The sequence below is a fragment of the Gavia stellata genome, chromosome 4 (genome assembly GCF_030936135.1).
Source record: "Gavia stellata isolate bGavSte3 chromosome 4, bGavSte3.hap2, whole genome shotgun sequence".
Taxonomy (NCBI): Eukaryota; Metazoa; Chordata; class Aves; order Gaviiformes; family Gaviidae; genus Gavia; species Gavia stellata.
In genome coordinates, this window is record NC_082597.1 from 78392260 (window position 1) to 78418201 (window position 25942).

Here is a 25942-nt window from a genome sequence, read left to right on the forward strand (position 1 = left end):
GCCTTACTAAAATCCAGAAAAACTACACCCACCGCCTTCCCTTCATCCACTGGGTGGGTGACCTTATCATAGAAGGATATCAAATTAGTTAAACAGGACTTCCCTTTTGTGAACCCATGTTGACTGTGCCTGATGACTGTATTATTCTTTAAATGCCTTTCAATAGTACCCAGTATAAGATATCTGAGGTAGCTCCTTCTATGAGCAAATATATTGCTGCATTCTACATGAAGTTTACTTTGTAGATGGAGAAGTGATACTTGTTAACCCAATATCATCTTTAACCGTTATGAATACAGTTGGATACCAAGAATAAGCACATCATGTTTCTGTAATACAGAGTCAAGTATACACAAGTTTCCCCCTGACCAAAAATCTCTGTGTCTGTTCAGCTCCAATCCTTTGCTGAATTTTCATCTCTCTGTAGCGATACAGATATCTACAGATGTCCATTTATGCATTCTGTTACAGATGGTCTGAATGGCAACTCTTCTTCAAGCCTCACCCCCAGAGGCTCCTAAAATACTGGATCTGAGATGTGTGAAATAACTTGTACTTTATTTTCTCCATTAAAAAGGACAGATAGCTTATAAATTTAAGATCAGGCCATAGGTCTAAAGAACATAGCTAACTTTTCCCCTTCAACTTCTTTCATTCCTTCATCCCTGATTACAGTTCATATTTTGGTTAACTGGCCAATATTCTTAAGGCAAGTTTTTATAACTTCAATCTTGACATTTCTTAATTGCTGTTGGGATGACATGGCAATATAAGCAAGCAGATGATTGTTGTTATAACAGCAAAAGGCACTTAGTCACTGATCACAAAAACTTACCAGGCTGCTAGAAATAGCTAATAAAGAAAGAAAAATAGATTCAACTTAATTTCTCTAAATTTAACTCCCCTCAAAACAAAAGTATCGGCTCACAGCCAGTAAGATAAAGTATGCTAATATTACCCCAATCTGGTAATGAAATTCGTCAATAGAAAGGAAACTATAATGTAATCAGCTCAAGGAAAGTGAAACTGCGTCAGGTCCGCGCCGATATGTTCTCCTCAGCCCTCAACAACAGCGTGGCAAAACGGTCTATTTCATGCTAACTCCAGTGTTTGATAAGAATACCATGCATTTTCATGCAGAATATTTTCAATAAACTTGTCCTACGGAGTTTATATTTTTAACTCTGCGAATCCTCTCGGAGACATTTGGGGGTGTGATGTTATATATTCAGCAAAGACTAAAATTTGCATAAGATTTGCTGGAGTTAAACAAGGAGAGCTGTACAGTTATGAACATGCAAGACAATTTTTCCTGAGTACTCGTGGATTATCAATACCCTGGCTTATCCATGGAAAAATATACTCCATTAAAATTCTGTCTTGAGCCTAGGGCAGGGGCGGGGGGAGGTGGAGAAAGCAGCATTTCCACCCATGGATGCCAGAACAAGTAAGTTATACCTTCCTGCAGAAGTAAAGGTATTGGCAGCAGAGCGAGGAACAGAAGGGGGTATTTCCACCGCAGTTGTCCTTAGAGGGTGACACATGGAATAAAAAGCAACGGGAAGGATACTATAAACTATCTGAATGAATTACCCCTTTGCCCTGGCTCCCGTATCACAGCCTCGCACATTGGGAAGGACAATGTGATGAATTCCTGCAGTCTGGAGAGAAGGAGAACTTGAGCTGCCGCCTGCTGCTATTGCCGCTTATTAGACATAGCCCAACTTCCTGCTTTATATTAGCACGCACAACAGTCAATTCAGCCCAGTTATTTACTTTTTAAGGTGAATACCAAAGTGAACTTTCCAACCCAGACTAGAGGAACTGAAAGTTTATCACAAGTATGATCTACATTTTCCCTCCATCCCAACGCTCCTTATATATAGAATGAGATTTCTTTCACAATGCACTGAAGCCTGAGTTTTCCCTGGAAACACCAGGAGCACCACAACTTCTCCCGGGCTGCACATATACCCTCTACAGAAAGCTAAAACAAGAAGTTCTTCCTTCTGGAAGGTTGTGCTTAAAGTGTGGCTGCACCTCTTGTCATTTTTATATATGCTACCTCTGACCTTGAAAACACACATTCTGATATTCCTGTTCCTACAGCTAGACGTGGATTTGCAAGGATTTTCAAAGTGGCCAACAGAACACCATGTATTAAAATACAAAGTGCCGTCACTCAGTGAAATTGGGAATTGACTATAAAGATAAGAATCAAATTACTCAGAAGTTAGATAAGATACAGTTATCAATTGGTAGGATGCACAACAACTCCGTGCCTGAGCAACAAATCTCTTTTCTTGTACTACTTCAAATATCAATCACAAGCTAAAAAAACCAGCAAACCAACCCTGCCTAGAACAGAATGCCTCTGTCCTGTGAGGAAGGAGCTCATCTCAGTCTCTGGGTGCATCGTTGGGCCAATTCTGTTTTATGTTTCAAAACACTGAACAACTGAGCCAAAAGGAATGGGAATGAGAAAAGAAACAAGAAATGCCATAAAACTACTCTGCACTGTTCTCTTCGCGTCACTTGAAGACAAAGCCAGGATGTATTGTCTGTGGGTATCAGAGAAATGAACTATCATGAGTTCTGTCACCTGCACTCTCAAAAAATCCGTCAGATTTATTTTCCTGAAGTAGGAGTTCCGCAGTGATCTCGAGAGAACAAAACCAAATTATTGCATTCTTAGGTCATGAAATTTTCAGTGACAAAGATGCAGCCTCCTGTTTACAAACGGTTTTATAGTAAGGATCTCTTACTTAATATTCAAGGAAACAATCTCAGTATAAAAATCATATGGCCAAGGGAAGATTCAAAACCTTAATCTCACATTAATAATAGCACTACAGTATGTTCAGACAGAGAGATATCACAGAATCTATTTTACTTTTCACTATTTACATTGTTTTGTTATTGTTTCCCAGCTTGGGCAATAAATAGTTCAAGCTGTTGGATCAGCAGAATTCAATGACAGAAACCTCTGTACTTTTCCTGTAACACATTTCATCTGTTATCTCAGGGTACTTCACCTAGGTCAGTGTTATTGTCTCCATTTTAGTGATGAAAAAAATTGAGATTTAGAGGTAAAATAATGTTGTCAGGGCTAGACTGTTGTGCAGGTAGAAATGCAAGCCAGACTTCTTACTTCCAGTGTCTCATCCATGTGATTGATTAACCTCATCTCATCTGTTGATGTAGAGTCACCTCTGAGGCGCCTAATTTCCAGGTCAGATTTTAATGATCAGGCCAGGTCGTCTCCAGGATGATGGGCGAAAGAGGCGAAGTATAAAACAGAGGGAATCGCAGCTGCCGTCTCTGCAATGAAGGAGGTGCAGGTGCTAGAATGGATGGTTGGGCAGTTTGGCTCTGGGTACATTTTTCAGTGCATTCCAGAGCACTGCTTTGTTCCAGTTTAACTGGTAAGTAAACGAGCAGATAAAGCCACTTGCCTGGCAAATAAAAAAGTAAACGTCCTTATCTGATGTTCTTGGCCAGGCAGTGAGAACTGGACAAACTCCCCCTGGCTCAAGCGGTAACGGGACGAATACCGCTCCCACTCACCTTCATTCTTCAGTTCTAGCTGGGGCCCCAGCTCAAGCCCACGGGCTGCAAGAGGTGAGCAAGCAAGATACCTCCCCCCCAAAAAAGGGAAAGAAACTTTTCCCTCCCATTAACAGTGCCACCTACTTTCACTCACAAACTCTCCAGGCTTGCCATGGTGAGCCCGGTGGGTCAAAGACTCGTCACTCACTAATTCCACACTATCATTTTCATCCATGTGGGCCTTTTTTTTTTTTCTCCTTCCGTTTTTCCAATTTGTCCAAAGAGCAAGCTGGTGCACATTCTTATAAACCTTTAATTAACAAGCTGAAAAGACATTTTTCTGGCAATGCCTGACCTTTAAGCACTTTGTATGAATTTATCGATACCAGCAGAAACAATAATTTAAAAGGTTATTTTATGAGTGCTGAATAGTTTATGGCAGCACTTTTGTCAAGATAAATGAGTTTCTTATTTCTACATTTACAGCTCTAAGCATTTTAATAAAAAAGGTCCATAAAAGTCAAAGATAACTCCAAATCTCTCCTCTAAGTCTACTTGGGCTTTTCTGGTGACCCCCTGAAACACCTACGATGTGGAGGGAGCACAGAAACGTGCAGCGATGGGGGAAAGTGAAGAGCCAAGTCTCAGTTTGCCTCAGAATTGTTTTGATTTGATTCTATGCGTTTAAGCCAGATTTACTATCTTTATACTGAGAATTTTTTCCAAACAAAAACAAATGCATCAGGTGTATTTCCTACTGTCTAATCCACTAAACTTTACATCCAGCAGCAGTTACGATCGCAGGCAAGCAGCTGGGAGCTCGTGAGCCCTTGCTACCTCCTACCTCAAGCAGCAGCCCCAGCCCCGGACTGGAACAGGAGCCTCAGCCACCGCATCACCCGCTGTAGGAGTTAATGGCTAATGAACGCATGTGGCTGCAACACAACCCCCTTCCAGACCCCCGCCTTCAGTGACCTCTGCAGAGCAGGCAGGTATCTGGCATGGCAGGGACACCCTTTCCGCCCGAGCAATGCACAGATGCCCTCGGAGAGGAACGGCAGCAGGCCCACTGCGTAGGTCGCTGGGTAAATATCATCCACTAACAGGCTCCAACGGGTCACATTTCGAATTGCAAAAACAGGTGAAGGGATGCAAATGAAATAATCTTTTTCAGTGGTCAGCTTCCTCACTAAGAAAATAATAAGAATTTTAAAAAAGAAAACCAACCCCAAAAGCCCCAAAACAGGAGGACAGAGTTGCGTTAAAAGACAAAAAAAGCACTGCCTCCCATGTAACCAAAAGGAAACGAAAGATTTAGAAGATATTGCCAAGTGCAGTTAAAAAAGAAAATCGCTTCTCGCCCTCAATTCTTCTATTAATACCCAATAGCATTGGAACTATTTGCTACATTTTCTCCTCCTATGCTTCTCCTGCACTGAATTAACACCATCCCCAGATCAAGGATCTCAAAGACAGCTGACAGATAGAAGTGTGGGGACAGCGGCAAGTAGAAGACATAAAAAGTGAAACAAAGAAGTATGGTAAGGACAGAGAATAAGAATTCAAAGGATGAAGGCTAGAAATGGTTAGAGGATAAGAGGATGCTGAGGCAGAAACAAGGATGAGATTTACATTGTCAACGATCAGACTAAGGGCCATACGTTCAGTTTCCTACTATTATGTTATGTATGACTTCTTGAGTCAGTGCCCGAGTTTTCAAATCCATGACTTACGCACATTTGTGATTTTAGTAAACTTCTGCATTTCAGCCCGGAATGAATACACACATATATCACCCTCTCTCTCTCCAGCTATCTATCTCTACTTTATTGAGAGATATTTATATTTTACTCAGTTTGGGTAAATATATTTGTCAGACCATTGCTATGTTTGCTTCGAATTACAAATTCCTTTCCTCCCTCATTTGGATGCACTAACAAACGCTTAAGGACCTGCTCTTCCTACAATTCATTATCCGTACAAACTCATTGTTGAGCTGGGGTACATGAACAGTTTAGGATTAGATCACAGCTGTAAAACTGTTAGGGGACACAACTCTCCTCCCATTCCAGAATGACACTAGTACAGATAAAATCACTGAAGTCAATCACTGAAGAGAATCAGACTCAATGAGTAACAGAAGGTTAAAGAGCCACATAGTTTCAAAAGCCTTTCACTACAGCATGTTACCAAAATAAATACTTAACTCAGGAACATATGGGTTTGTTATATCTTAGCAGAACAGTTCAATTATTTGAGTTCAACTGACACTGCATTGCTGTATTATTTGCAAACTATTTTATACTGACATCAATACTGCAGCACAAATATTGTGTTCCTGCAATGTAATATAGGAACACTAATCTTTTTCTTTTTAAAGTACATATGCATCTCTCTAAGATCTAGGTCTTCTTCGTGTTGCAAATAAGACACCTAAGCTATTAAAAAAATGTTTTTGTCTGTTATGTGTTCAATATTGGCAACAACAGTTTTACAGAATGGATTTTTAATGTGGTAGTGACAGGGGAACAGATTGCTATGGCAACAGCAAAGATGAAAATTCTTAACCTGAATGGATCGTCACTGAAGTAATTGCAGGGTTTTTTTACCCATTCTACATCCATTTTACAACTTGAATGCTGCATTCAACCTTGAGCTTGCTTTATATAAATGCCAAGCACTATACGCAACCTCCAAGTTCATCTGACTTAAAACTTGCTGCACCTTACCTCAATAATCCAGGATAGTTGCTGTCCTCCAGCTAACCTAAACATCTGAATGCTGTTATTTTTCCATATAGTCCACCAATAAAAGCACTGTGCGCTTGGATATAACTTTGAGGCTCCTGCAAGACGTGCACGCATACCTATTTTTTCTTTCCTTCTAGACTTAACTTCTATAAAAATCTGTGGAAATCATTCTTCAGTTTCAAAATATAGTGAAATCACTGTGCATGGTATTTCTAATAATCTGGTGGAGTAATGGCATATTTCAGTCTCACACTCGGATCGTATCCCAAGGAGACTGCACTTCAGGCACGTATTTTGTGTAAACAGTAAATTAACTGGAATTTCAGAGAAATTAAAAGATTTCTCTTCCAGCTTTTAAAAGTGTTTCTTTTCCCCACTCCCTGTCTCTTTACTCAGAATTCATTAATCACGCTCTCGAATGCACATTTATTATTGTTATCAAGTAGACAATCAGAAACACAACAAGTCCTGTTGCTTTTTTAAAGGATCAGTATTTTTGAACCCATCCTTTCTTTGAGCACTAAAGATACCATTTAAACCAGCCCTCATTACAGCCAATTAACGACGACTCAAACCACACCGGATGCTTTGGCACTGAAACAGCCCACAACCGCTCTCACTGCCCCTGACAAGGCCCGGTACCGGTACCGGGGTAGCACCAAGCAGCGGGAGGCAAGGTACCACCTTAAATTCCAAACCTGCATTGAAAACCATGGTGTGACCCAATCCTTAATTGCTGCCGAGGTATTCCGACTCATCCCTTTCAACACCACTCATCTGCAAGGAAACCCACAGTGGTATCAAAGCTCATGAGGGTATCAGAGGAGTATATGTAGAGGTAAAGCAAACAGTTTTCTGCTTTTACCGTGGCTCTTAGGCTTTTCAGAGCACCATCTAATTTATCTCTGCTTTTACCACTGCTCTCAGACTTTTCATACCACTACCTCTACTTGCCACATGCACATTCCCATCTGGGTAAACTCAAAAACACAAACTCTGTTTGAACACACTGTGGGTATGTATTCTGGCAAAGGAAAAACACGATGAAGAAAGTTCCCGAGTTCCCCTGCTTCAGAAATCCCACTGGTTACTTACGCAAGAGGACAAATAGCTGTGCCAAATACTTGTTCTTAAGCACAGCTTCCATCACATTATTTACTGGTTAGTGGGTTTTTTAAGGCACCATTGTTTTTATCAAAGGAAACAGTCAAACAGTCATTAGATCACATTCTAAATTTCTGAAAAGAAAAAAAAGAAAAGAAAAGAAAAGAAAAGAAAAAAAGAAGAAAGTAAGAAAGTTTGGCTAGGTGAACTGCATTAGCATGCACATACCTGTTCTGTGATTTGAAGCTTTATTCAGAAATCATATTCAATTAATTAAGTCTCCACCTCCTGCACAAATGAGTATAGTCTCACCGAGTTGCAACACCACCACTCAGCAGCTGTGATCACACCTATAGTCTTTTGCTCAGCTGATTCATAAAAGATGTGCTGTTTAACTACAGAACTGTTCCAGGTTGATGTTGTTTTTAATGACTAATGTCTCCAAATTACTTCTTCTCTGTTCACAGTCTGGGGAAATCTTTCTGAGTAAAGGGAAAGATGCACTCACAGCATGTGGCACAAAGCAGTTTCTAGCCTCTCCCTCAAGTGAGTTCAAGCACGAGTGAAAATCTTCAACAGAGCCCCAGCAGCTGCTAAAGTACTACTGCTCTACCACAGCTGCAGGACTCAAGGATTAGGGGAGGGAAAGGGAGGGGGAATAAAGGAGGAGATGACCATCATTCCTTGGGGATTTAGGAACCCTCACCTATCAGAATGGCCCATGCAGCCTATTAGCAGCTACTGAAAAATTAAGGTTATCTTCCAAATTATTCCACCTTAGCACCCACAGGGCTCAGAGCTGCTTTTGCAGTTCTTGCTCTGAGTTTTTATTATGCATTCTTCAGTCACTCTGAAGAACTGGAAAACATGGGGGAAGTGACAGCCTGAGACGATCTAATTGCTCGCTGCCACACAGTCCCTTTTGTCAGGCCCTGAGCTGAGCTAATTCAGCTTGCTAACCAGGATAAAGAAAGTTTTCTGCTAGTTGAATTAGCTTAGGAAAGTCTCCAACACGGAACAGAACAAAGGCAAGGGGAAAAGCAACGTTTCTTAGCTGGGGGAGGGAGGGGAAGACAAACCCCACAAAGGCAGGGGAACAGAAAAATGGAATGATGCTTCCAACCTTTTCGGAGAAAGGAAGCTATTAGATCAGTTCAGCCGAAATAGCTGGATGTTGCTACCAAAAGTAACTTCCTTGAGCACAGAATTTGGGGAAGGAACATGAAGATTTTACCTGACTTCCATATCAAGTGTGCATAAATATGACTGATCTTAAAATTCTACTGTTAATATAATTAGTTAGGAAAAAGGAAGCAATAACTTTCCCAGGAAACGTTAATTTGAATGTGCAGAACATCCCATAAGCTTGCTTTATTTTTTTTTAGGCAGACTACTCAGCAATATTGAGCCACCTGTCCATCAACAAAACCCAGCGGAAAATACTGCTTTAGTACAGCATGGCTGAATTACGGTTGCTATCGAATTCTTCACTTTGGTATTCCACAGTTCCAGGATTGCAGCTGTGAAAAATCATTGCAGATATTGCTGCGTAGGTGCCTTCTTCTAATTAAAAGAAAATCCTGAAATATAGCAGCACTTTAAGTTTTGGAGGGTGATGAACTCTACAGTATTCACTTACAAATGTAATTGATTCTTTGATGATCCAAATAAAAAGTCTGATCTTATAAGTTGATTTGTTCAGACAGTAACAGGATTTGGCAAATTTATGCTTATATAAATAAATTCATAAATATATACATACAATATATACACACACTATATGTACATGAATACACAAACACACACTTCAGAACACATAATAATATATTACACATAATATTTTTCCAGAGTTGTAAAAATACCGATGTGGAGCACCAGTGTTTCCCTACAATGACAGGGCCAGGAAATTTTAGAGTTAGTAAGTAGAAAATCTCTTCTTCTTCCTGAGATCATAGAATTATAGAATCATTTCCAGTGAAACACTGGAATAAGCTGCCCAGGGAAGTGGTGGAGTCACCCTCACTGGAGGTGTTCAAGGAACGCATGGACAAGGCATTGTGGGACATAATTTAGTGGGCATGGTGGTGTTAATTGATGGTTGGACTTGATGATCTTACAGGTTTTTTCCAACCTTAGTGATTCTGTGATTTAGGTTGGAAAAGACCTTTAAGATCATCAAGTCCAACCGGTAACCTAGCACTGCCAAGTCCACCAATAAACGGTGTGCCTAAGCACCTCATCCACATACCTAAATACCATATCTAAACACCTCCAGTGATGGTGACTCAACCACCTCCCTGACCATCCAGCCAGTTTTTTACCCAGCGAAGAGTGCGCCCGTCCAAGCCATGAGCAGCCAGTTTCTCCAGAAGAATGCTGAGGGGAACAGTGTCAAAGGCTTGCATGCTACATTAATATTAGTGCTAGCAGAAATAGCCTTATAAACGCTAAAGTCAGCAAAGGTTCCTTTGTTTCCAAGCCTAGAAATTGTATCTATTTCTGAAGTGCAGAAATTGTAAGAAGAAAACCAGAAAAAAAATCAAACCGCAACTCTGGTCTACCATCTAGCCTGTGTGAATTTTTCTGGCTCCTACTTAAACCTGGATACTGGGACATCTTTCACGGTCCTAGCAGGCTGAGCTTCAGAAAAAGCCCCAATGTGCCTGTGTCCAACCCAGCTCCAGCTAAAGAGCTCAAAATCACCTTCTCAACCCCCGTCCCCCAGCTGCTGTCAAGCCTTAAAGACAGTAAAATCCTTACATGCTTCAGATGTAACCATTAATATTCTCCGGACACCTGAAGGTTTGCTTCTCGGCAAGCCTGGAAACATCACCTTTGAGGTGTCAACAGCTCAGTACCTAGAACTGAATCCACAAACGCATGAAGGTATTGCACGGCACAGTATCCAGCTCTTAGGTGCCTTACTGCAGTTCTCAATTAGGCATCCAAGTTTCCCTGTGTAGGGTATCCAAACAGTATGAAGGGGCACCTTGGGAAGAGATTTGCAAACCAGCACCCTAGGGCAGAAGACAGAGGTCTAGATAGATATGTTCCATAGGACTGTTTTACTGCATTGCTGACTCCAGGCCTCGGTACTTTGCTCTGAAAGAGGAGTCCTGCTTCATTCCCACTGGGATTCACCTCCTTGAGCCCCCTTCTGAGGACTAATCTGTGTTCAACCACTTTCATTCAAAACACACTCCAAGCAAGCTGTGCTTTCCTTTCTTCCTCCTTCCCGTCTTTCCCTTCAACCAGTTTCTCAGGAGTTCACCTACTCCAGAGAAGGAAGATTTCAGTTCCTACACTCACACATGGCTCTGTAAGCCATTTAACTATCAGAACACACTTGGGAGAAAGACCCTTCTTCCAAGCTTTTCTGCTAAATTAGTCAGTGAGAGAAGAACGAACGTGGTCTTGTGGCCCAGTGGTTAGAGAACGCTTGGGGGAAAAGACAACCAACAATTCCAATCAATGCTTTGGCCACCTTGTTGTTCAACCCTGTTAACATGACAGCAGTTCTTACAATGCCCCAATGCAAACATTTTGGCGCACAGGGAATACGCCTAGTAGAAATAGAGGCATTTAAGGATTTCACCTGGGTCCAGACTTGACAGCTACTGAGCAGAGTTTGAGGATCGAAGTTTTGAACTCCAGACAGCTAGGTGCACTTCAGCACCAAAGTACTTCCAAAGATCTAGTCTAAATCTCTTATGCTAGAAATAAAAGACATAGGGAGAAAGTATGGCCTATGTTTTCAGCTTGCATACTTTGCAAACTAGACAGCGCAACAATAATGTCTTCCTAAAGGCAGAACCGTGAACCTTTATGAGCCTTAACTCAGATCAATGAAGGTCTGTGCATGTAGCCATACAGATATCATTGCAGAGATCAGGACTTCAGCCCTGAGTTAAAAGGGGAAAAATGGTATTTTTTTTTTTTTTTTTTTAATTGGACAATGGTATCTTAAATCCAAAATAATTGCCAGGGAGATACAAAGATAACTTTACTACCTGAAATTTCTATTAATTTTTTAGAGTGACTGGCTCTTACTCAAACAGGGTTGTTTTTATCATGCCATTGACCCAAAAAGCAAAATGTTGGTAAGGGATGCTACTCAGATCTTCAGTTATCTTCTACTTACGGACGTGAAAGTTCTGTATAGTCTACACGCTAACACTGTAAATTGAAAAAATCATAAAAATTAAGATGAACAGGTGACAAAGATGGAGGGTTTTTTAAATTAAAAATTCCTTTTCAAAGAAAATGTAATAATAAATCATTAATGGCATACTACACTATTGTATTGTTATTAGGAAAATGGTTAAAGACATGCTAGTGATGCAAGCTTGTAGATTAACCCTGCTTGTACAAACCTAGCTTCACTATACTTGACTTCAGTGAAGATATTCCAAATTCACACATTTGGAAATGCTTATAAAATTTGTTGAGGAATACTTTGTTATTGAGAAGACTTCTAAACTTAAACTTATTGAAGGACATCATGCATATCAAGACACAGGCTGATTCTGGTTCTATGTAATAACTTCTAAATTCAGAAACAATTTCTGGACTCAGGCTAGAGGAACCAGAGTTTGCGCTCATATTCCTCAAGACTTGAGAACGAAGTGTAAACACTTTGAGCCATCACAGTGGTGGTTCAGAGCCACTTCCTCTGGCTTTAAAGCCCACATTAAGAACACAGACATAGCAGAAACCTGAAGCTTTTTATCTTCTCATACTTATTAGGGAGGTTGGGCTTTTCTTTTCCAGCAATACTAACAAATGCAGTGTCTAACTTCCCCCATAACAAGAAACATTAAAAAGTGATACAAAACGACAGCATACAGATTATTGGCTTGTATTTTGAAAAGACAAGTGCAGGGGGAAATGAATACAGTAATGTTTCACTCTGAAGAAAACATTGTGAAATCAGTGAATAGGATGGTGGGATTTTATGAGAGCAAATGCTAATTAATTACCACATACAGTCTTCTAAAATCATACCCCATAGTATCCCTGCCAAATATCTACAATATTCTCATTACTATTTTGCTAAAACAGCTGTGTCTTAAAAATGTTAGTGTACTGATTCTTTAAAGAGAAATTAATATTACATTGTAAGGCTGACTTGTGTTTGTATTTTACACACGTAAGGACAGTAAACATTTAAGGTAAGACCCTTAAATCATCATCACCACTTCAGCAAACTACAGGAAACACAATGTTACTTAAATCTTATCAAAGCTGTCATGCACTTTCTGGTATTACCTATTCAATCACTGCTAGTTCAGTGATCTCGTGTGTAAAAATGAACTCGTCTCCAATCCAGCCAGTCTCATTGTTTGATTCAGTGAGGGATGCAACAATCAAATTGTTTGCAATATCACAATCCATCACTATACGTGCAAATTTGATGACACAGTCACTGAACTGGGGTCTTAATAAAATCAAACACGAGAAACAGGCTAGAGGTCTGTAACAAGGATCTCACTGAGAAAAAACAAAACAGTTGTACCCATTAACTAAATGTCTTGTATAAAAGCAGAGGGGACATGTTCTTGCTTTCACTGGTCAAGTCTCCAAGGACAATATTTGGCCAAAGAATTAGAATAATCGAAAAGATTAAGACCCCAGCACAGAAAAGCAGGTAAACACAAACTCAGTTACAAGCACATGATCAATCCTACTGAAGACATGTGAATTATATACATGTTAAACTCAGGGTTATGCTCAAGTGAAGGATAAACTTGAACCTGTTTTCTGAAATTACTGATATCGAAGTCTGATTGTAAGATCAACAAAAAGAATTTTGTTTTGTCTTACCTTGCCTGGTACCTGGCTTATTTTAAAAGGGTCTATGTTTCAGTTTTCATAGTGATAAAAATCCAAGTCCAATGCAAGTCTTTCTACTCAGAGGGCAAAAACATGACTCAAGACCACAGCGCACCTTCTGCACAAGAATTATCTGCACTGATGGAACATCAAGCCCAAGAGTGATTTAAAAGCAGTCAAAGAAGAAACAGGCTCATGATAAATAAAAGTTAGTAACTAGTCTTTTCCCACCCATACACACATATATGAGTATCAAAACCACACCATATAGCTGTTAACAGGCACCCGCCAACACTCTGTCCTTGTCACTGATGGAAATGAAAATATATCTGCCTTGCCATTCAGCTATTCTCTAAATTTAGAGATGTACAAATTTGGTTAAATTTGGATCAGATCACTTTCTGACTCACTTTATCCTGCAAGTTAGCAACCCTTTGCACATCACACAAAAAAGGCCACTGAATGTAATACATAATCTCTTACCTTTATGAGGCACCGCACACAGACAAAGCAAGGAACACAAAAATACATCGTTAAACAACAGGAAACCCATACAAACCATTCTGATATAAAGAGCAGAACAGTGCTCATGTGTTGAAATATGCATTCAGAGAGCCAAATCTTTAACTAGTGGCAACTCACATAACTCCATCATTTTGAGCACAAGGCTCTAGATTCCTAGGCAGTCAGGCTCTGCCCTTCCGTACAGGAGTATCTCCGCAGACCGATTTTTTTCTCTCTCACATACACAAACACTTTTAATTGCTTATTGTGTAGCAATTTAACTTGAATTTTTATAAAATGGCTGTGATGTGAAGAAAAGATAACAACGAAAGTCTAACATCAATAAGTGCTAATAAATATTAATATAACATAAGCACCACTTTTATTGCAATGTGAAACCAGTTTATTATCCACAGATGAAATCAAATTGCTGCCTTTATTACTGTCAGCAATGACTTCTAAGATATTTCTATTTACTACTTGAGTATTCATCAGCACTCTGTATTTACAGCATCCAGTCTCTCTCTCTCTCTCCCCCCCTCCCCCCCGCCATTTATACATAAAATAATTTAAGAGCAGTATTTTCTGATACAGTGTTCCAATTAATTTAAATATAGACACAAATGCACATTACGAGATTAGCAGCAGACCAATTGCCAAATCCTGATACAGTTATAACACCAACAGGAAATCTTATCATGCCTGTATTTGCAATATGAACACTGAAAGAAGATAAATACAGAGTTTGCAGTCTGGTATCAAACACTCAAATTCCTGCAAATTATTCAACTACCCCACAAACTCCACGGATAATGAAAAAACCCCACCTTTTGATGATAAATAGAACTAAGATGTTTGGCGATATTCCAAAGCCTTTCATTTCCTAAAGTGGTGCCTTTTATTAAAGTAACAGTATATGTAGAATAAGTGGATGTTTTTATACATCCTGTAATTTAGAAAACCTAAGAGATGATTTCCCCACCCCCAAAGTTGATCATCTTTCATTATTACAAACTGCACTTCAAGTTTGAATCACACAGCCCTCCAATTTTCTATCCATCCCCTCGCATTCTTGCTCCCCCATTTTAAATAGAACTAACTTGAAAATTCTGACATTTTCAAGAATGCTTGCCTGGTAATTTCCGCGAGGCACAGACAGCCTCCAATTACAATGAAATAGCTACAGTGTATTACCATTTTCAGAGCATTCTTTGGTTTTCTGAAGTGAATCAAGGCTCTCCATGGGAGCTACCCTGATTAGCGTCAAAACAATAATGTGCTATAAACTCTCAGCATTAGAATTAGGGACTCGGAACTTTGTTTACATGGGTGATACATAAGCACGTATAAAAATATCACAGAAACTTCCATAAGGGGACTGCCTATATATTCCTACCTTTTAAGACTTTCCTTATTAGGAAGTCAAAATACCTCCCAAGAAAAGGCATGAAATTCAAGCCAATGCATTTCCCTCCTTTGACCCAGTCTCTTTGGTTTGGTTCTCTACACACAGGCCAATGAATTACTCCTGCCTATACGGACCTAGGTATACAAACAGGCTGAGAGCTCCATCATTCTTCTGCAGTATCAGGAATCACTGACAAAACAGAAGTGATTTTAGTTCATCTCCTTCCGCTCGTGGTCCTCGGTAGAGACTCTTCCCAGACCCTTGCAGGAGGAAGACCCATTCCATAAGCACCGAGGCAGCACATCCATACCTCCATCCCACTTCACATGAAGCTGCAGAGGGGACGTTCAGTGACACAAAGGCTGCAGAGGACAGAACCATAGTACGGCCTCCAAAACTGGGACTTGCTATTGTCTCCTGGTCCGTTCAGTTCTTGCAGCGTGGTGTTTGTTTGCCAGCCCCCAGGGAAACAAATTTGGAAAGGTTGCTCCTAGATTCTTACAACGAAGCTTCAGACAGTCAGTGTGAGGCCACTTTTGTGTATCCTTTCCTCCTGAATACTCCACTGCCTTCACTGGAAATTTTGGGCTATGTAAGGAATACCATGTTGGGCCTAATCAGGTTTTATTCAGTTGCTGAGAGTCTTTATTCAGTCTTTGATACCAGTGGGTGTTGGAGCCTATTGTAAACCAAACGAAAATGCAGATTGAGAAAAGCAGAAATCCCCGCACTTTAGATGTATTGACCATATACGTACGTCCGGGGTATTTAAAAGGAAGCCATTTATAATCAGGAAGCATAAGTGCTTATTCTGAATCTGACATTTAAATATCCCATCAACAGCAACCAGCACTGCAAAACGGTTTAATTAACCTGAAAGGATGTAATTTTATGCTATTTAGCAAGAAATACAAATTTTAAAGTGCTTTTACGCGGTATATATCAGAGTAGTATGGCCAAATTCTGCTCTTAGCTACCCATATTTAAATATGGAGTAAATTCACGTACCTCCCTTAACAAACCTGCAGCTAAGATGGTGTAATACAAGCAGAATCTGTCACACATAGGCTGTAATCCTTTTCCTAAAATTACCATGCTCTTTACAACATTCTAATGGTAGAGTTAAAAGTTAGGAAAGCCTCAATGACAGAATGGATCACTGGATGGTGTGTGGGGCTGTGAATCCTTGGGGTTCCCCCTCTCCTTGCCTTTTTCTTTATTATTATTTTTAATTCACTTTGGCTGAGCCACCTCTCCTCTTCTACATCTACAAGTATCTCCTGAAGATAACTTGCCTTAAAGCTATAAAAGGATCATCCAGGAGACTCAATACGTGACATTGAATCCTTTGAGGTCCAAAACTAAAATAATCCAATGTCTACTCATACTCACAGTGTGGCTGAAAGCCTGAGAGGTGTGGACCACTGGACGAAATGTAGGACTGTGGTGGATGAATCTGGGCTCTCTGCTGTTGTGTGACCCCCAGAAGTCACTTCATTTCCCTGCACTCTGATTCCCCCACAAATTTTGCCTTGCCTGCTTGCATTATATGCTCTTTAGCAGCCGCCCCCCCCAAGAGGTATGCCTTCAGTGTCTGCCACAGAGACCAAACAGGAAGGCGAATCGAGTAGTTAACATGCTAATAAGACTCTGCTTCAACTCTCTGCTCTGTAAGGACATCTGTGTGTCCCCAGGCAAGACGCTTGGGCCCAAGTACCCCAAGCAGGATTTCCAATGGGATTTAGGACAGGGAATACTTCAGAGAATCTCAGTCTCTACCTCTGCCTGTCGCAATTTCCGCAAAGTTCTTGATGCAAAATTCCCCATCTATGTTACTGTTCTTCGCAGCAGCTCAAGTGAGATCCCACAGAAGGATCTTGGTCCTTAGGAGCTCTCCACAGGTTCCTCTAACACTGTCCAGTAGGACCATAGTTCAGAATTCCTCTGTCTACAGTAACTCTGGTTTATGAACCCACGGGCATGACAGCATGGGCAATACCACAACCACCTCATCCCTGGGCCTGCCTGTTCGAAATCTTCCTGCCACAGGCTTTCTGCGTAGTTCTCTCCCGTATTGTTATTTCTAATAGAACACTGTTACCACACCACGTTGCCCTCACAAGCCGGCAGAAGCAGATAGCTCAGAGTGCTAATTTGGCCCCGTCAGGAGACCCAGCCCCCATTTCACATTTGAGGAGATCAAAAAAACCAGCACAATTTGGGGAAAGTCAGTAGGAACTGTCACCCACACAGAGCAATCATTGCTCTGTTCCTCCAGGAGAGACAACCAGAAAACAGCACAGTGCCAGATAAAATGAAGCTCAAGCAAGCCCTCAACAAAAGTCTTCAACATCTTGAAATTCGTGAGCCATTGCTGATCAACCCATACCTGGAGAAAGATACAGCTGGTGTGACGGTAAGACCAGAAGCCATGGACTCCACAAACGCAACGATTTTTTTGGTACATTACAGACAGCCTGCTACACTTCTGATGCCAACGGGACTGCGGGTCCTCCTGTAGATTGCCATAATGACCATGGTAGTCATAACCCATAATGCAACATCTTCATTTTTCCTCTCCCCTAGACCTACGCGAAGCCTCTGGACCTTTCTTTTATCCTTCCCTGCGCTCACTAGTTATCATTTCCACCTGCACCTTGGCACACTGAGGTCAATGTGGATGCTGAAGATCGAGCAGCAGATCAAGAAGTAAGCATGAGGCAGATGGGTAAAGAGCGATGGCAAGAGCTAAAAGGGGCTGTAGCATGCTCCAGGGGCTTGTGGGACAGTTCTTGTTCCCAAGGATGCCGTGTGCAGCACGGACGTGTCTGAGGCATTCTCAAGATGACCGAAAAGGCCAGTAGTGTGGCTGCCAATACAGGGATCCTGCCTAAGGCAACCCTTGGGAGCCTCCTGTGAAGAAGCATAAATGGATCCTTTATTTCTCAGTTTTTCCAACAGCAAAATGTGGAGTAACAGCACCTTAGTCACAACAACTCCACATTGTGAGGATAAATTAACTATTGCCATGTACTCAGACACTGTGGTAACATGGATCATGGAAAAAAAGCTATATATAGCCACATCACCAATACGGATAAATATATCTATAAATAAAACCTCTAAGTACTACTGCAACACAAATAATAAATAAAAGCCAAAAAGACTTAGTCATACACGCAGGTGGATTTCCAATTACGGAGGAAGCACTTTTACAGAGAGCAGAGTGGAGCACATTAAGTGGGATGGTGAAGAAAAAGGTAGTAAATCATTCTACAAATAAATTATTCTGAAAAACGGCCATCACAGGCAGAGGTATGTTCTTAAACTTCTGGAATGCAGTTTTTTCTAATAAATTGAATATACAGATAGCTAAGAAGTATATATGAGCATCCTCCTACACGTATAAAAGCCACTTTTTCCTGAAAAAAAAATAATGGATACCCATGTAGCCTGCTCAATCCAAACACGGATACAAGTAGTTCTTTGAGCTGTGGAGTTAATGAAGCATTTGTGGAGAACAGTTTACTATCTTGCCAAGAATTTATAGCACTATAAATCCTCGCACTGTATTTTACTTTGAAATAACCTCCCTGTATAGACAAGCCCCAAGACGCAACGGCACGTGTGCATGGGGAAGCTGGCCAAACTTTTCTCCGGCTGACCCAGGGAATACACGTGTGGGAAGGAAAGCAGGGAGAGGAGCAGGAGGCAGATTTTATGCCGTTGCTTGCGGAGTCCTGATGGACAGGGAGTCAGTGCCTTGATGTTTTCTGAGAACCACATAGAGCAATAGGGGACAGAGCATCACACCCGGATCACAGAGAAGAGACAGCTCTTTTATTACAGCAGTATCCAAATGTTCCTGCACCTAATAGCTACTTCGCACTTGAGAAGCCTCTGGGACTTACGGCAGGTGACCAGTGCACATCCAGCACATGACAGGTATATACAGAGAATACTGTTTATGTTGACAAAGCGAGAGCCAGTTCTGGCAGCACCCTCCCTCCAGGGTCACGGGTAAAAGTTGAAAGCCAGCAACGCCGGGCTGCGCCGAGATAGCTAAGCTAGCTGCCAACAACCTCTCTCTGGACCTAGAGAAGTGGAGCTGCCTGAGGGGCGAAGGTTACTTATTGAGCAGTACCCAGTGCACCGCTTCCCGGACACCGACTGCCTCTGCGGAGCCACCGCCCCACGTTTCTGTGGAGCAACTTTGTGTGTCTGTATCACGGCGCTTCACGACCCAGCGCAGATACGCCCTTCCAGCGCTTTTTTCTTTCGCTACAGCTCCTGAAAAGCAGCCGAGTGGTCTGTCAGCTGTATTCCCCCCTCTTCGCTTGTTCTCCCAATAGCTGGCTGATCCAACTGTCTTTTGAACGGCCAAAAGGCTTTCTGCTTTCCCCACACTAGGTTCTGGGATGCCTGCTGGCCCTCAGTTTTCCTATTTAGGAGAGAATGAGGAGGTAGCAGAGGGGCATTTTCTTTACCCGGTACATTGTTCCAGCACAGCAGATGGGACTTTGTCCTTCAGCAAAGCAACCTCAGATCCTGCTTTCAGTCAGGAAATGGTGGCTAGGATAGGAAATAGCAAATACCACATAAATACAATTACAATAAAAATACAATTTGAGAGGTTTATAATAAAATCTCTTTATACCAAAAGCACTTTGTAGGTACAGGCATGCTGATATCCTACAACTACCCAGTAGCTCTAGGGCATCCTCTATACGGAATAGCAATAGCTATTCTCTGATGGCAAAGCACTCCTAGCATGTATACAGCATATGCCAGCAAAATTCAGCTTATGCCAGCAAAATTCTGCTTTTGCCAACATAACGTGCTCCAGATCATCCAAATGAAGCTCTAAGCTTCATTTCTCTAAGCGGGAGCAAGAGCTATACTCATGACATCCCTGCACGTACACTTTCATCAACGTAGCTCCATCAGTCATGTCTTCATACACTGGACTGACGCGGAAAGGCTGCCAAGGAATAGTGTAGACCTAGCGCTAGTTTCTGGAGCTCACGGTTTCCCATGCTTAAAGATTTCAATCTTTGTTAATATCGCAACGTTTCCTACTTCTAATAAAACATGTGATAAACAGCCGAACAACCCTCTAGTATCTGGTATGCATGTTTTTATTTAGGTACTTTTTTCGATGCAGCTACGGCTTCCATTACAGTCAACAACGTTTCAAAATCACTTTCAAAATCTGCTGGGTAAACAACAGCCTAAAATGAAAGCGCTGACACGCAGCTGCCCAAATGGAAATTCTGTAACAAACTTACATTTAATCCTATCTATATTTGAAAGTTCTGTATTTAGATTATAGTGTTTGATGCCCTATTTTTTCTGCTGAGTTTCATTTAGCGTTTCTTCCTGCTAGATACCACTTGAGATGACCGTATACACATCCTGATCCCCTTAAATGCTTTTGAGCAGAAACCACCGTTCAGAAACTCATAACATTACATTTCATGCCCTTGCCCTTTCCCTCACTTTGCAGATGCAGAGGAATAGGCTCCACTACACCAGTAATCTCATTTACTACTATCAGCTTGCCACCTTAACCCGGTTTGCAGAAAGCTGTCATTACCCTCCATCTCACAAACTCCATACGTTTCAGCAGAAAAAAATACTTTTCGGAGCTGTAACAATGCCACAAAAAAAGAAGAGAAAGTAAATGCTTATTAATAAATGTCAACAATGAAATTTCCCTCTGATACTACAGCGCTAGTAGCTAAGGTGTTACTGCTATTGATTTGTAATCACCACGCCGGGAACAATCAAGAATACTGAGCATGAAGCAAGAACAGATTTTTTTTTTTTCATTGGACCGGAACAAGAAACCTTGCAAAACAAATTTAATTTGGGTAGAGGAGTGATAATTAACATGCAATCCAGCACTAAGCTTCCTGACAGCTTAGGACCAAAGGTCAGCCTGCATTTTTTTACATTTACAATTCATTATTTCTCATTGTTTTTATCCATGCCTGTTGACTAGTCTCAAAAGATGAAACCACTTTAGTCCTCTGCTTTAGAAACTTGCCATTGCTCAGCTTCCTCTTCCATAAATTACTAACATAATCAGAGATACTAAATCACAAAACTACAGTTGTTGAGAACTTGCAGTGCGAGGACTTTTCTAAAGAAAAACACTGGACCTCTTCCTCTAGCAAAACCACGGCAAACCCCAAATGCTGGACAATATTCCCATGCTACTCCAATAACATGGGAGCTTCTGCTTAAAGTGAAGCTGTTCTTTGCGAGAAAAGTTGTCATGGCAGGACAAATCCCGTTTCAGGTTTGAGAGACCGTCGAACAGAAACACGTGCACGAGCGTCAGTGCACAGCTCCAGCGGGTTGCAATACACCGCTGGCCGCAGCACGTCTGGGGACGTGGAAGGTGGCAATGGGACCCGTTTGCCCCTTTGAAAAGATAAACAGGAAGCACCACGGGTAATTCAACAGCACACCAGCTTACCAGGTTAGAAAGTCTTTTCTTCTAACAACACCTGCAGAAGTTACAAGTTTGCAGCGAACTATTCTAACCGGCACTGTTCTCCAGCACCTGGGACTCTTATTCAGGCTAAATACAGTAAATGTTATTTCAAGCTTCTTCCTGCACTGTTTTGATTCTTTTCTTCCTATCGCTCCTGACAGCGACAGTAAAAGATGGTCCTTCACAAAATGATAGACCATTGAAACACTGAAACTTTTATCTTTTATACGATTATCATTTATATAGTTATTTTCCAGGATTCTAAGAAATATCTACTGGAATAGCACCAAGTATCTTTTCAATAAAGCATAAACAACACCTTCAATACAGGAAATTACCCAGCATGAATACAGAGCAGAGATTCAAAATCGAATTCCCCACACAGCTACTTTAGCGTAACAGCGAAAGACAAGGCTGTTCCTCCAGAAAAAGTGACAGGACGGTTTGGTTGCCAAAGCGGTTGGATGTGCGTTCCCATTCGTTAGCGGATGCAGTAGGTGATGGTCATTCCCTCTCTGGTGTTTAGGAAGGGGCTTCCCGGGTATTAAAAAGCCTCCTGCATTCCAGCATAACCCTGATCTACAAACGTCTTCAGGTACAGTTCTTCTTTCCTGATTATTAGAGAGTCACCTCCTGAGCTCGTGAAGGGGAATTACGGTACAAAAACCAGACTGCCACAGCCTCTGTGTGCAGAAAGCAGAACAGAAATCCCACTTCCAATGTTAGCAATAATAGTTTACAACCCTATTTCCAAAGTTTTAGGAAGGCTTTGTCACTCTCGTCACATTTTAACTACATTAGCAGCATTTCCCTCTCCTGACACGCACCATGCCTGGAGTAAAGACTTCTCTTCTGTTAACGGACTGCAAGAAACGATGTGTCAGGCAAACAGCACCCCTTCCTTTCACTAATTCAAGCCATTTATTTCACAGATTACTGCGAACGTAAGCAGTAAACATACCCATGTATGTCCACCTGGGCCTGGCGCAGCCGGCCAGCTGCCATACAGCTGTGCTTCTGCTCCCTCTGCCACAGCGAGGGACGGGACGGGCACCGCGGACACCCCGAATGACGGCACAGCCCGGAGCCCCTCCATCCCCACAAGCACTCTCTAAGCTCGCTACGTGGCAACAGACATTTCTTCAGGTGTACCGTGTTGGTTTTAGGAACTGCTGCTCACTCGGAGAAGCAGCCACAGAAGGCGGGCAACTGGGGGCAAGCAGGAAGAGGTGGCCCACTCCCCTCCGCCCAGCGCAGCTCTCCTCGCCCGGGGCCCACGTCCCGTCCGTGCTGCCCGCGGCGAGGGGACCCGCCCGTCCCCCAGACCCTCCGCACACCCCGCGCTTCAGCCCGGCTCCCCGCTCCCCTGCCCCGCCCCGGGCAGGGCTGGGGACTCCCCGCACCCCCAAGGGCGCGAGCACCCGCGCTCGCTGTGGGGCGGAGGGTCCCCACAGCGCCAAAGGGAGAAGCGCCCCCCCCCCCTTCCAGGGCAGCGGGGCGAGTCCCCGCACCCCGCGGGCACCGGGAGGCAGGGGCAGGGCTCCCCCGGCACCTCCCCTAGCCCTGGCACCGCCCGGAGCCCCCGCACTCCCCATCCCCTTCGCAGCGCCCCCCCCCCCCCGCCCAGCAGCCGCCCCTCCCCGCCCCGTCGGGGCGCCGGCCCCGCCCCGGCCCTCCCCGCCCGCCCCCCGCCGCGGCGGAGCCCGCAGCGCGCCGCCCCCCGCCCGGCGTTACCTGGGCGTTGGAGCCGAGCTCGGGCGGGCGGCGGGCGCCGAGCAGCTTGGCCGTGGTCTGCAGGTTGATGGGGGCGGTCTGCGGGGGCTCCACGCCCGCGGCGCTGCAGCCCAGCCCGCCGTTGAGGTGCGCCGTCACCATCGCGATGGGAGCCCTGGCCGGCAGGACGGAGATGGCCAGGCTCTGCCCGGGGCTGCCGCTGGGGCTCCCGCCGCCGCCGCCGCCGCCGCCGGGTGCCTTGAGGAGCGCCGGGACGCCGCCGGGCTTGGCGCTGCCGCTGGCGCCGCTGCCCACCAGCACGGCCGCGGGGCAGCTCCGCACCGCCAGCTTCTGCCGGGGGAGAGAAGGGGAGAGAGAAGCGGCATCGTCACCCGCCGGGCTGCAGCCCGGCCCCGGCCCCGGCCCCCGCTCCGCCCCCCGGCCGGCCGCGCTCCCGCGGCTGGAGCTGCCCGGCGGGCTGGGCCCGGCCGCCGCGGCCGCGGGGCGGTTGGGTTGCCCTCGGCGGGCTGGGCTGCCCCGGCGCGCTCGGGGAGGGGCCCTTCTTGCCCTGGGCACCCGCTGATGCCCGGAACTAATGATCCTGCCGTAGGTCTAGATAATACCGCGGCTTTAACTAATAATAAAAGGCGTAAAGAACGCTGTCTGCAACCTTCTCTTCCGCGAGTCGGGGAAGCCGTTACCCGGGCTCGCCTCGCCCCAGCGCTCGCTTACTCCTCCTGTTCTTGCAGCCGGGCTTGCTCCGGAGTCGGTCTTTTGTTTCCCCTTTAGCTTTTTCTTTTTCCCCCACAAACTTCCACTGTTCTTCCAGTGTTTTATTTTTGGTTCGTTTGCTGGTTTTCTTTCCAAGCTAACCTCTCGCTGTAGCGCCCATTTTAACTCGCAGGTCTCTCTTAACAGTTGTACTTTTAAATTGCTACGGAGTGGCTATTTTGTCATCTGTCATAGGAATACATTGATTATGACCTTGTTACAGTGCCTCTTACAAGACTCGCATTTGGTATTTCTGTAGGCACTGTGAAGCTGCCGTACGGTGAATGCCAGTGTCTGTGTAAATGCTCACTTTTGAAAAGAAAAAAACTTTTATAAAGTTGTTGCACTTTAAATACTCTCAGAAGCTGCTCTTACTAATGCCGTTTAGGTAGGTTAGGTGTATGCAGGAAAAAATATCCTGGTTCAAGCCTCCTGATACTTTGAAGTGTTAAACCTCTCATTTTTACAAGAGTTGCTGTTAAAGGCACTTAATGCTGCAAAGACTTCTGCCCATGTTTAACTTTATTCTCTGAGCGGTCCTGTCGGCTTCAATGCAATTACATCTAACGTGCAGCCTTCCAGGGAGCCTCACCGCCTGTCTAGGTCTGCGGCTCTACTATTAAAGTCATTTTGAGTTTTGTTGTCAGCTTTGCTTTTTCAAAATACAGCGTGGGTATATATATGTGTATATATAAAGTCACAGACATGCTTAGTTCTTTCCAGAAGCAAGGCTGAAAATCTTACTTCGGGGCAGAAAGTAGAAGCCTTGTAGTACAAAACTAACTGACTGTTAAGAAAACACCTTCCCTCTTACCGTTAAACCCACTTGATGGCCGTAAAGCCTTGATTGTCAAACACGTTTGCTCCAGGAACTGTAGTGGTTGTGTTTATATGAAATAGCAAGCTGGCACTTTATCAGAGAGACCTGCTTCATATTTTAATACAAAGAAATCACTTTCTTTAGGTCAGCATTATTCAAGTAATGGTGACTTCATATAAATTGTTTTAAGCTTTCTTCATTTCTGCCTTTACCTTTCATTCTCCGTTATCCTAACAGTCATCCCAAGAAAGCACAGGCAATATTTTCCTTAAACTATGCTGTTGCGTGTCATAGGTGTTTTGAAGACGGAAGAACTTCTCTTTCAGTACAGAAATACACTTATCTGTTAGTTTAAAAGTACTCAAGTGAGAGCCAAGGAGCTCCGGTGCGTTTTATGTAGGTGGAAAAAGTTGCTTAGGACAAAAGTCTGTAAAACTGCCATTTCTTCCATTGTAGTACAGTTTTCCACCAGTGTTCCTCGTGCCGGTATGCCGCTACAGGCGCAAAATGACTGCGTGCAGGAGAGCTGAACGCTACCTACCTCTCCCCAGCTCTACTGAAAACCTCCTGGCACAGCGCCTTATTAATCTCTGCAGTAACACAAAGCTCCAGATTAAGAGTTCAGCTTTGCGGTTGTATTTTGGGTTTGATTTCTGCCACGTGAAAAACTCTAAAAGCTCACAGACTGTCCGAAAAGGCTGTACTTGGTTACAGTGCTATAAATCCATTACCTAACTGGGGTTAGTGCGGGAGCGAAGTCCTAGCTCTGCTGCAGACAACCAGAGGTTTGCTGCTGACGTCGGTAGCGCCAGGGTTTCTTTTTTTGTGAAACTAAGACCATTCACTCTCCCTGATAGGTCACTGAAGTGTCTTTTAATGATTGTCCTCAGACATGTGAACATTTGGATTACTGAATGAAAAGCTTCTCACAGAAATACTCAGTGTTACTGTACTGATTTCATATTTTCACTTAAAAGGAATAAAATTCC

General features: G+C 43.2%; 1 protein-coding gene across 3 annotated transcripts in view; it reads right to left on the reverse strand.

The window, feature by feature from the left end:
• Positions 1-25942, reverse strand: part of PHF21B (PHD finger protein 21B) — a 166658-nt gene that overhangs the window by 43850 nt on the left and 96866 nt on the right. The window contains exon 4 of one of the 3 annotated variants that reach the window (XM_059816750.1): positions 23384-23713. The exons of the other annotated variants lie outside the window; for them this stretch is intronic. Coding sequence (XP_059672733.1) covers positions 23384-23713 — 330 coding nt within the window. The remainder of the gene's footprint in view (positions 1-23383; positions 23714-25942) is intronic. 3 annotated transcript variants of the gene reach the window in all.